The sequence below is a fragment of the Mustela putorius genome, unplaced genomic scaffold (assembly GCF_011764305.1).
Source record: "Mustela putorius furo isolate JIRA1106 unplaced genomic scaffold, ASM1176430v1.1 tig00003845_pilon_pilon_pilon, whole genome shotgun sequence".
In the NCBI taxonomy this organism is placed as follows: Eukaryota; Metazoa; Chordata; class Mammalia; order Carnivora; family Mustelidae; genus Mustela; species Mustela putorius.
Window position 1 is genome coordinate 92,289,277 of NW_025421998.1, and position 12,614 is coordinate 92,301,890.

Below are 12,614 nucleotides of genomic sequence, written 5' to 3' on the forward strand. Positions count from 1 at the left end.
TCCCTTGTCCCTACGCTGTTGCATCCCCATTACCAGGTGGAAGCTGTTGCTAACAGTTTGGTGTGTATCTTTCCAGATATTTCCTATATACGAGCATACAATTATATACGTACATACATGCATACATACATATATACGCTTTATTTAAAAATACACAAATATATGTTTAAGGTTCCAACAGAAAGGAGTAACAGATAGGGTTACTGCAGGGAGTTAATGAAGGGGTATATATAGAAAAGTGTGGGCTGAATTACAGTCAACAAGTTGTGAAGCCTCCAGGGGCTAGCACCATTTGGGGACTATTACCTCCACAGGGTGACAGAATTGACCCTTGTCAGTATAGGAAGATGGCCACCACTCAGGCGGCGGGGAGGGAGTCTACAGAGAGGGAGATGGACTGAGCGTACTGACTTCTGCCTTCTAATCTGTGAAACTGCTCTTCCTCTTGAATTGTCTGTCAGTGTGAAAGGCTCTACCATGCCCTTGGCTGACCAAGTAAATGCTGACTTCATTCTGTGTTCTTGTCCCCCTCCTCTCCATATCGAATCGGCACTTTCTGCTTCTGCGGTGTCCTACTGTCCTTTCCCCCACCGGTCCTCATTGCCTCTCTCCTAGTTCAAGCACTGATGATCTTTTGGCTGAACTATTACACTGTTCTCCTCAATCTTCTCTTTGCTTCTAACATCCTCAAACAGAAATTACTCTTTCTGTCAATCAGCAGCAGGCTTTGTACCCACTTCGTGGTCCATGTCAGTGTCTCATAGGCATGTCTTAAGACTTCTTTTTCCCTGGACTGCAGGCTGCTAAAGAGTAAGGATCATGTCTGATTCATCACTGTGGTCTCCAAAGCACCTTCCACAGTTGACTGTACACGTAGTATTTTGAATACACGGCTCAGTGAGTACTACTCACACGGAGGCGTCCGATCTGAACGGATCTATTCATAAAGCAGTTCAAAACACCATACGAGATTAAAACGAAAACAGCAGTATTATGAGGTCAAACAAGCATTTATTCAATTAATGGATCAAAAAGATAGAAATACTTAACATTTTTTCACTTGCTTTATTTCATGGGCATGAGTAGAATATTATCTGAAGATGTTTTACTTTGGTAAAATGAAGAAAGCAGGAGGATTAGAGTAGGTTGATGCTTTGATTTCCTTTATTTTTTAAAATTTTATTTATTTATTTGACAGACAGAGATCACAAGTAGGCAGAGAGGCAGGCTCCCTGCCGAGTAGAAAGCCTGATGCCATGCGGGTCTCGACCCCAGGACTCTGAGATCATGACCTGAGCCAAAGGCAGAGGCTTTAACCCACTGGCCACACAGGTGCCCCATATTTCCTTTATTGTTACAATATTATATATACAATAAAGATTTGGAGTGAAATAGCCTAATTGGCATAAGATATCATGGGTCTGAAGTAACAGAGATTTAGGTTTTAATCCACTTTTATAATTTCCCAGCTATATTATCTTGGGCAGGTTAGTTGACATGAGATTATTTGCTCTTCTATAAAATGGGAATGCCAACAAGATGGTTGCAATAAATACATAAATAAGAAAATCTTACTATTTTAATCATTTTACCTCACTTATTTATCTTACTCATTCTTTAATCATGAACCCTTAAACCCTATTGCCATCTGCCTTCTGGATTATAGACAGGTTTTTTTGTTTTGTTTTTATAGTTTAAATAATTTGCTCAAACCATTTTTATTCATATATATTAAAACCTGTGCCTCTTATGAATGGACTTACCAAAAAGAATTAGCTGAACTCAGTTTTAGAAATACAAGGAAATGATTGGGGCACCTGGGTGGCTCAGTCATTAAGCATCTGCCTTTGGCTCAGGTCATGATCCCTAGGCCCTGGGATCAAACCCCACATCAGGCTCCCTGCTCAGCAGGAAGCCTGCTTCTCCCTCTCCCACTCCCCCTGCTTGTATTCCCTCTCTTGGAGTCTCTGTCAAATAAATAAATTAATTTAAAAAAAATAGAAGAAAATGATTTTGGAACATAAACTATTAAAGATAAACTTTCTATACTGGGAAGTTCCGAGAACTAAGGTTTTGGCACTGTATTAACTTACTATAGTTAGTCTTTTTTTTTTAATCCATTTTAGCGAACACAGGTGAGTGAGAGGGGAGAAGGGAGGAGGGAGAGAGAGACTCTCAAACGGGCTTCACACCCAGCGGAGCCTGACAGGTTCCTGAGACCATGACCTGAGCTGAAACCAAAAGTCGGATGCCCAGTCAATTGAGCTACCCAGGTGCCCCTGCTATAGTTTTTGATGTGGCACATGCTTTATCACATTCTTTCATTTGCTGTCTCTTTTACCCTCTTTCCTTTGATTTCAGCTACTTTCTCTTGCTTAATTATAGTAGCATTTAAACAGTCTCAAGGCAGGGCACATGGGTGGCTCAGTGGGTTAAGTCTCTGCCTTCGACTCAGGTCGTGATCTCAGGGTCCTGGGATCGAGCCCCACGTCAGGCTCTCTGCTCAGCGGGGAGCCTGCCTCCCCCTCTCTCTGCCTGCCCCTCTGCCTACTTGTGATCTCTGTCAAATAAGTAAATAAAATCTTAAAAAAAAAATTAACTGGCTCAAGGCTCTTCCATCTCAGTCCCTCGTGCTCAGAGCAGAGAGAATCTGAGTTTCTCTCTCCTTCACCTTCTGCCTCTCCCCACCGTGTTCTCTCTCTCTGGAATAAATCCTCCCCCTGCCTTTTTAAAAAAATATTTTATTTATTTAACAGAGAGAGAGAGAAACAGAGAGAGAGATCACAAGTAGGCAGAGAGGCGGGCAGAGAGAGGGGGAAGTAGGCAGAGAGCCCTCAGGCTCAATCCTAGGATCCTGAGATCATGACCTGAGCTGAAGGCAGAGGTTTAACCCACTGAGCCGCCCAGGTGCCCCCGCCACCGCCTTTTTAAAAGATTTTATTTATTTATTTGAGAGAGGGAGAGGAAGCAGCAGACTCCCTGCTGAGCACAGCACCCAACTTTGGGCTCAGTCCTGGGGCTCCAGGATCATGACCTGAGCTGAAGGCAGACGCTTAATCCACCAGGCCACCCAGGTGCCCCTCTGGAATAAATCTTTTTATAAAAAGATAAAGATGCTTGGGTGGCTCAATTGGTTAAGTGTCTGACTCAGCTCAGGTCACAATCTCATGAGTCATGAGATGGAGCCCCCACACTGGGTTCCATGCTCAGCAGCGAGTCTGTTTAAGGATTCTGTCCCTCTGCCTCTCCCCCACTCTCTCCCAAAATAAATAATAAATCTTAAAAATAAATAAAAACACTCAATTTTTTTACACAAATACCTTTACAGCTACTACCTCTTCACAAATTAAGTCATTTAATAAATTGTACTCATTTTCTACGTTTTCGTGTTTTTTAAAAGTTTTTTATTTAAGTAATCTCTTCACTCAACATGGGGCTTGAACTCAGAACCCCAAGATCAAGAGTCACATGTTTCTCTGACTGAGCCAGCGAGGCACCCCTCATTTTCTGCATTTTAAAACATGAAATAGGCTGTAGTGACGTATAATTTATATAATAAATATACCCATTTTAAATGTGCAGGTTAGTGAATAAAGACAAGTGCATACATCTGTGTAGCAACCCCATTAAAACTATAGAACATTTCCATCAGACCAAAAGTTGCCCTGTGCCCCTCTGTCGTCTATTCCCCTTCCCCACCCCTGGTTGCTGTCAGCATAAATTAGTTTGGCCTGCTTAGGAATTTCATCCAAATGCACTCTATAGTATGTACTCTGGAGTAGACTTCTTTTGCTTAACATACTAATTTTGAGATTAATAATCCGTGTTGCATCATTTTCTGCATTTTTCACTGCCCAATCATCCTCAGTCCACTGTAATCTGGTTTCTGCCCCTCCACTCTACCTGAACTGCTTCGCAAGGTTACAAATGACCTTCAGGTCATTAAACTCAGGGATCATTCCTTACCTTGCTTGATCTCTAGGAAGGATTTTTTGTTTTTGTTTTTTAATAAACTCTACCCCTATGTGGGTCTTGAACTCATGATATCGAGCTCAAGTGTTCAATGCTTTACTTACTGAGCCAATTCGGTGCCACTCTAGGAAGCATTTGACACTACTGACCATTCTTTTTTCTTGGCTTTGATGACATCACATTCTTGTTTTCTTCTCTTGCTCTAGCCATCTGTCTTCAGTTTACGCTCCTGCATGTCCCTAATATGTTTGCATTGTTCAGGTTCAAGTCTAGGTTGTTACCTCACACGTGATATGCTTTCCCTGGGTGAAATCACCTCTACTTCCCAGGCTTCAATTATCATGAACAGGCTACCTCCAGTCCAAGCCCTCCTCTAGCCCTCTATGTCCAGCTGCTTCAAAGACAACACCACTTAGATGATTCAAAGGCATCTCAAATTCAAAGCATCCAAAATGGAACCTCATCATCTTCCCCTATAAGTCTCCTCTGATACTGACACCTGTACTCAGTCGTTCAAAGCAGAAAACAGGGTCATTCTTGACTGCTTTCTCCTTCATACCCTCAGTTAAATAATCACTGAATTAATTAGATTCTACTTCCTAAGAATCCCCTGAATCTCTCTAATACTCTAGTCCAGACCTCTTATCTCTTATTCCTCTTCCTTGAACCACTTGCTTGTCCCTTGTAAATGTAGCACATAAAGGCACAAATTTGGCTTCAGGGCACTTGCCAGTTGTGTAGGTAATAGCTTTGTATTGAAACTGAGCTACACTTTTGGTGGGTTTTTAGGGTTAACACAAAGTCTAGGGCCCACCAGGGTAGGCACTCTAAAAAATCCGCATCCACTTGAATCTAGAACCCTGAAGTTCACCCTCAAAGATGAACTGTAAGTAAAAAAATCCTTGCCAGATTCTCTGCTGATTTTTTTGTCATTTTGATGGTCAAGAGGAATTGAGGCCTTGAACCTGTATTACAGTGGTCCTTGACTAGTAAGGTCTACAGTTACCTATCAGAAAAATAAAAAGCTTTGGAGGAAGATAGCATAATATCCTACCTCGATTTGTATTATTCCTGTATGTAATTTTTAAAAAAGATTTATTTGTTTATTTATTTGACAGAGAGAAATCATAAGTAGGCAGAGAGGCAGGCAAAGGGAGAGGGGGAAGCAGGCTCCCCACTGAGCAGAGAGCCTGATGCGGGGCTTGATCCCAGGACCCTGAGCCCATTACCTGAGGCGAAGACAGAGGCTTAACCCACTGAGCCACCCAGGCACCCCTCTTATATGTAATTTTTCAAAAATATGGCTCAACATATAAAGATAACCAGACATACAAGAAAACAAAGAGTCCATGAGTGAAAACCAGCAGAAACAACAGGCAACAGAAATATAACTACAAAAAACTTCAGATAATTGGATTTAGCAAACTCAGATTACAAAGAAATTATGTTCAATAGCGTCAAAGAATAGCCAGGCTTGGAAATTTTACCAGGGAATCAAAAACTATTAAGAAATGACATAGTAGACTTGAAAAAGAAACCAATAAAAATTCTAGAACTGAAAAAATAAATAATTCAGTTGATCCATTTAACAGCAGACTAGATACAGCTGAAAGGAGACTAATGAACTATCACATTTGTCATAATATCAAGAAGACAGCTTGGCAAGACAAGGTAGAAAATGGAGACTAAAGAGATTACAGTGAAAACCGTCTAATAAACACTTGGAGTTTCAGAAGTGGATGCGTGAGAAACAATATTTAAGAATAGCTAAACATGGGGTGCCTGGGTGGCTCAGTGGGCTAAAGCCTCTGCCTTTGGCTCAGGTCATGATCCCAGGGTCCTGGAGTCAAGCCCCGCATCGGGCTCTCTGCTCAGCAGGGAGCCTGCTTCCCTTCCTCTCTGTCTGCCTCTCTGCCTGCTTGTGATCTCTGTCTGTTGAATGAATAAATAAAATCTTAAAAAAAAAAAAAAAGCTGAATGAACCCTAAAAGCAGAAAAAAAACTAATCCACACCCAGATACACCATAGTAAAATTGCAGGATACCCAGAGTAAAAAGAACAGAATTTTAAAGCAGCCAACTATCTGCAAAGGGGTGACAGACTTCACAGGAGCAATGGAAGGTAAAAGGAAAAAGAAAGGTGGAATGAACCCATTTAAATTCAAACCTAGAATTTTATACCCAATAAAAATACCCACCTAGAATTAAGAAAGGGAAAAGAAAGATAGTTTCTGATCAACAGGAATGGGACAGTTTCCCATTAGCAGACCAATGTAAAAGCAAACTCTGAAGCAGATTAGGCAAACTTCTGTAAAAAGCCAGATAGTAAATATGTCAGTCTTGCTGGCCATACAGTATCTGTCACAACCACTCAATGCTGTGGTAGTGCAACTGCAAAAGCAACTAGAGACAATAGTAAATGAATGAGCCTGGAGGCAGTCCAATGAAACTATTCAGAAAAATGGGCAGTGGGCTGGATTTGGCCTGTGGACTGTAGATTGCTGACTCATGTCCTAAAGTTTAAACTTCAGACAAAAGGGAAGTGATCCCAGATGGAAAGGCAGAGATTCCAGAAGGAATAAAGAGGAAAAAAAAAGTGGCAAATGAACAGTATATGAAGTTGGGTTTTAAAGAACATAGAACTAAAACACATGATAATGGATACATAACTTCAGGAAAGGTTAATTGGAGTTAGTTTTCTAAGTTTTTTGTATTATTTGGGGGAAGTGAAAAGGTACTGGTTAAGAATGCCTATTATAACTTTTAGGGTAACTACTAAAATAAGAATAAAACTTCCAAACTACTAGAAGGGCGGAAAATGGAATGATTAGAAAGCAGACAGGAAAGGAGAGAAAATTGAATTGTTGAGACAAATAGACAAAATGAACTTTAAGCCCAAACATGTGAGTAATTACATGGATATAAATGAATAAATTCAATTATAAGTGAATATCGGATTAAATTAAAAAAAAAGTATGCTGTTTTTAGGAGACCCATTTAAAATGTAAGCAACCAGAAAAGTAGGAAGTAAAAAACTAAATTCTCTTCATTAACACATTATTCAACGTGTGGCTCTGCTTTTCACCTAAGGATATTGTCTCATACTGTATATATGTATATATACTATACCTCTCTCTAGGACAGAATAATCTGTACACTTTTATTTTTATTTATTTTAAGATTTTGTTTGACAGAAACACAGCGAGAGAAGGAACACAAGCAGAGGGAATGGGAGGAGGAGAAGCAGGCTTCCCACGGAGCAGGGAGCCCAATGTGGGACTCAAACCCAGGGCTCTGAGATATGACCTGAGCTGAAGGCAGACGCTTAAGGACTGAGCCACCTAGGAACCCCAGTTTACTGTAAATTGTTTTTAATGATATTAATAGTTTTGGAGTTGTTGGAATTTTGAGTTCTTTGAATAATTGGAGGGAAACTATTTTGTCAGCTACAAAAGACAACGTAGTTTAAGAAATTTTATTGGCCCAATATGCATTTTAGTTATTTACTTTTTTATTTTTCCCCTAGTAATCTCTACACCCAATGTGGGGCTTGAACTCACAGCCCTGAGATCAACCTCTGAGTCAGCCAGGTGCCCCTTGGCCCAATGTGCATTTAAACGGATCTTGGGACTACAACTATTACTTTGTTTTTTTCTTGCTAATAGATTATAAGTTCCAGGTTGATGCACATAAATTTTTTTTTAATATTTTTATTTATCTGACAGCAAGAGAGGGAACACAAGCAGGGGGAGTAGGAGAGGGAAAAGCAGGCTCTAGGCCAACCAGAGAGCCTGATGCCATCCCAGGATCCTAGGATCAGAACCCAAGCCAAAGACAAACGCTTAACGACTGAGCCACCCAGGCGTCCCTGATGCACATAAAAATTTTTTTTTTAAAGATTTTATTTATTTGACAGACAGATCACAAGTAGACAGAGCAGCAGGCAGAGAGGGGGAAGCAGGCTCCCTGCTGAGCAAAGAGCCCAATGCGGGGCTCAATTCCAGGACCCTGAGATCATGACCTCAGCCAAAGGCAGAAGCTGAACCCACTGAGCCACCCAGGCGCTCCGCACATAAATTTTTTTTTTTTTAAAGATTTTATTATTTATTTACTTGAGAGAGAGACAGTGAGAGAGAGCATGAGCGAGGAGAAAGTCAGAGGGAGAAAGCAGACTCTCCATGGAGCCGGGAGCCTGATGCGGGACTCCATCCCGGGATTCCGGGATCATGACCTGAGCCGAATGCAGTTGTCCAACCAACTGAGCCACCCAGGTGTCCCTCCGCGCATAAATTTTTATAGAATTTTTTTTTTTTAAGATTTTATTTATTTATCAGAGAGAGAGGGGGAGAGAGCGAGCACAGGCAGACAGAATGGCAGGCAGAGGCAGAGGGAGAAGCAGGCTCCCCGCCGAGCAAGGAGCCCAGATGTGGGACTCGATCCCAGCACGCTGGGATCATGACCCGAGCCGAAGGCAGCTGCTTAACCAACTGAGCCACCCAGGCGTCCCCGGCACATAAATTTTTAATGAAAAAATGTTACCATTACTTTTCCAAGTATCTAGGAAGTACCTATGTCTTATTTTAAGTAATTAATATTTTATAAAAAAGTCAAAATATCAAGCTCAGCATTTTCTGTTAGCTTATTTAGTCACAACAATGTTATGAGGTATGTGTGTTTAGATCTATAAATACGAGATTAAGGAATAAATTGCTTAAAGTTCTAGTTAGCAATCACTTGACTAAAATTTTAAATCCAAGGTGATGGCAAGCTATGACCACACAGGCTTTTTTCCCCCACTGTCAGTGCTGCCAATACACTGAAAAGGCCTTATTCTTCAAACTTATCTTTTAAGCAGGAAAAAGAAACTTTCTACAAAATCACCTTTCCTGAGGATACTGCTGAATTTTTATAGTTCCAAATTTAGCCCAACAGCTTCCCGTTAAAAATGATCATAATCAGTCTGAATGGGTTAGATCATGTTTCCTAGTGTATTAATTTCAGGTGATATTTCCTGAACTTAATTTATCCTAATGGGGTGGGGAGTGCTGTTAAGCCTCTATGCATAGAGGAAGAGAAATGACCCGGATTTCACAACTCGAGGGCTCCTTTTGGAGGAGGTCAAGGCAGCAGTGAGGAAACGTGGAGCGTCCAGTATTCTGGGTGAGCCCCTGAAAACGAGTTAATTGGGCAGCGAATAATCATTAGAAATACGCCTCTATTAGCTACTAAGACTGCTAACCTCAGTCGAACCAACGGGCAAGGTCTCCACGCACTTTCGACTCGGGATAGCCCTTTGGCACATTTGCTAATCTGGGTCTGTTTCGGCAGCACAGCATAGTGCCGCGCAGCCCTGGCCCACTCGCAGCTGGTAGCGTGAGGTTTGCAGCCTCGGGCGGATCCGGCTCGAGGGTCGTTTGATAACCAGAGTCTCGCGAGATCTGGGGGGAAGGGGCGGGAGAAGTTCGCGTGCACGCGCCCCAGAGCCGTTAGGGTGGAACTCTCTCCTGGGCGGGGCGGGTGGAGCAAATACAGTTGGACGCCAGTTGGTGGAGCCCCCGCGGGAAACAACTAAGCGCGAGGAGCGTGCGCGCTCACGTCCCGACGACGGCGGCGGCGAGCGGCGTCAGAGCTTGAAGGGGGGGCCGACGGCTTCTGGCGGGTGGCGGTGTTGGAGGCGAGAGCTTGCTTAGCACGTACCGCTTCTATCCCAAGAGCCGACGGAGAGTGAGGGAACGAGGGCTGCTTTCGGGGGCTGCTGCCTTCTTCTTACACATCGTCGTGAGGAGCGCAGTCGGGACTCTCCTACAAGCCCTGCGGCTCCCTTTCCACACGCCTTGAGGCGGCGGCGGCGGCGGCAACTGAGACAGCGTCTCACCTTCCCCCACCCCTTCCCCTGTCCCCCCTGCCCGAGAGGGCCCGGTCTGCGCCCCACCCCCGCCCGCTCGCTACGCCGCCGCCATGTCGGCGCAGGCCCAGATGCGCGCAATGCTGGACCAGTTGATGGGCACCTCCCGGGACGGTAAGTGTCTGCCAGTGCCCTGGGGGTGGGGGAGGGGACGGGGAAAGCGAGAGGAAGGGGCTCCTCGGGCGTACCTGGGCTTGCGTGTGTGGCTGAGTAAGGGGCTCCCAGATTGGTAACACGAGGTCCCGGCTCCCGTCCCATCCAATCAGGGCTGGGCAGGCGGGCTTGGGGGGCGGTGACCGAGCGGATTGGCGGGAACCGCTGCCAATGGGGTCAGGCGGGGCCTGGAGGCAGAAAGGAGAGTTTGAGATTCAATGTTGACTTGTCTGGGACGGCAGAGCCCTCGTCTCTCTTGGCGTAGTCGGTCATCCCGTTTTGTGGCTGATTAGGTACCGGTGAACCGCTAAGGCCTCCTCCCCCTGAATTCCTTAAGCCTGAGCTTTGGGATCGTCCCTCGCCGCCGCCCTCCAGAGCATGCGGAGAGAATTGCCCCACCCCATCCCCCCGCCCCTTACCTGGGTCCGGAGAGAAGCTTCACTAGGAACCCAGTCCCAGAAGTGTACTCTCGCTCCCCACAGAAACAATCCTTCTGGAAAAATCTGACCCAAACCATGGTTTCTTGAAGTGGGTGTGTTTGGCCCCATTTTGTGAAAAGAAATGTTACGGCTTGTTTTTTTCCGAGAGACCTCCATTTTGTTAGAGAATTTAATAAAAGCTTTGTTCAGTAAATATTGACAAATCTTGCATGTGCCCCCAAATAGAACCATTTTGAAAATGTGCCCAGTGAAATAGAATTGAGGGAAACAACGGTCCTTTTAGACACTTAGGTTAGAATTTGTGTAGAAAATTACTAATTGCGGATATTTTTGTCTTAAAGAGAATTTCTAAGTAAAAAGATGAAATGCTTTTGCTTTTTTGGTGATGATGACAATGTATTATCAAATTGAGCTCAAATAATGCTAATACAGAGGAAAGGTCTAGTTCAGTACTTTCTTAAAAGCAAAACACTTGCTTATTTTTATGTTGCTTGTTTAGCAGATCGTTTCTTAGCCATTAAACAAATGCTTTTTTCTTGAAAAGTTACTTAAATTGCTTGGCGTAAGAAAAAAGGCACACTTATATTTTTAAGTTGCTCTTGTAATTTTCTTGAATACTTTGCAGCAAAATATGTGAGTAGATTTAAAAAAATGTACTGAATTGAGGTATTTTTCGCAGTGCATACAGAGAATGGCTTTTCAGGATTCACAGTTCAGTTTTCATAAAAGCCCATATTGGGAATTTGTCTTAAATAGGACGTACAGACAAATAGGTGGAGTTGTGGCAAACCTACTTGTGGTTGTGTAGAGAGGAGGGGAAATTGGGAAGGAAATGAATTTTGTGTAGTAAACCCTTGAAAGTTAACATTAATTAAAATTGCCCCTGGAACTTTTTACATGTTCATTTTTCACTGTTAGATATCTAAGAATGGTTATTTTGTAACTACAGCATGTCTTAACATTGCTCCTTTTCCATAATGAAGACCATATTGGGAAGGGACCTAATTCAGGATTTTAGCCGACAGAGTAACTAGTTTTTGTAATAAAAGTAAGAAAATCATTTAAGATTTTACATGAATCTTTTAATCCTAGATGGGTACCATTTTTGGTACCTTCTGCATGGATTGAATTTTCTAATTTCACTGGGAGGGTAGTTGGATCAAAGTAATTGCTGTCACCTGATATCATCTGATACATTTCCAAATGAGGTAGCCAATCTAGTATTGCAAAGCTACATTTAAAAAAAAAACATATATATATAAATATATTCTTGTGTGTGTAGTCAGCAGAAACATGGATTTCTTAAAATCCATTCTGCTTTGTATACAGATAAATTTACTTTTTTTATGTGAATGTTACCGGATTTTTTTTGCCTCCAGACTAAGAGGATTTACCAATGAACTCATGTTAACGAGTCCACGATATTATTTAGCTGAAATGACTGGATTTTCACTGCTGTGTTGGGCCAGAAGTAAGAAACCTACTACTTTGAAGGAAAAGAAATGAATGTTTTTTTAGATACCCATATTAGTTCTTTTATGTATACAAGATAAGAATCAGAACATTCTTTTCCTGACCAGATAATGAGTTTACATATTTCATCTTACGATTCAGGACCTTTAAATAATTAGGATTGTTCTTCTTTAGCATACAGTCAACTTCAAGTTATCCAGGGGTAGGAGAATACGTTCCTGAATAACACCATATAATTTTAAAACCATAAAATGGAAAGCTTTGTATTGGACAAAGGAACAGCTTACAGGGAATGCTGTTGGGTGTCTTTGGCACTAGAGGTGAAAATGGGGATCCAAGAGGTGGGAGAGAGATGGAAAAGGTAGGTAGGGGAGGGTGTGTTTAAGGCAGTTATGCTCCCCCCCCCCCTTTAAAACAATCATTCCAGAGACTGACTATAAAACAGCTACTGTCTTCTGGGACTGTGTGACTCAAGGTTGTAATAACCCCTCCTCAACCTTTAGTGTCCTGTCTCTGAGGGAATCTGAAGTGGCACAAGAGGCCTAGGGCACTGGGAAAACTTTGTTTCCCTTTCACCTTCCCGTCTCCTCCACCAATAAAAATACTTATTCCTTCTTCCCTTCTCCCAACTCAGTTTTTATTAAGTTCTTTTTTAAGCTCTTTGGAGATGTA

At 42.5% G+C, this 12,614-nt stretch overlaps 1 protein-coding gene across 5 annotated transcripts in view; it reads left to right on the top strand.

The window, feature by feature from the left end:
• The first annotated feature begins 9,515 nt into the window (after nucleotides 1-9,515).
• Nucleotides 9,516-12,614, top strand: part of LOC101680623 (putative RNA-binding protein Luc7-like 2) — a 61,672-nt gene continuing 58,573 nt past the window's right edge. The window contains exon 1 of one of the 5 annotated variants that reach the window (XM_004741657.3): nucleotides 9,516-9,990. In XM_004741657.3, coding sequence (XP_004741714.1) covers nucleotides 9,930-9,990 — 61 coding nt within the window. In that variant the 5' untranslated portion in view covers nucleotides 9,516-9,929. The remainder of the gene's footprint in view (nucleotides 9,991-12,614) is intronic. The other 4 variants (XM_013049868.2, XM_004741660.3, XM_004741664.3 and 1 more) reach the window with 4 other exon arrangements.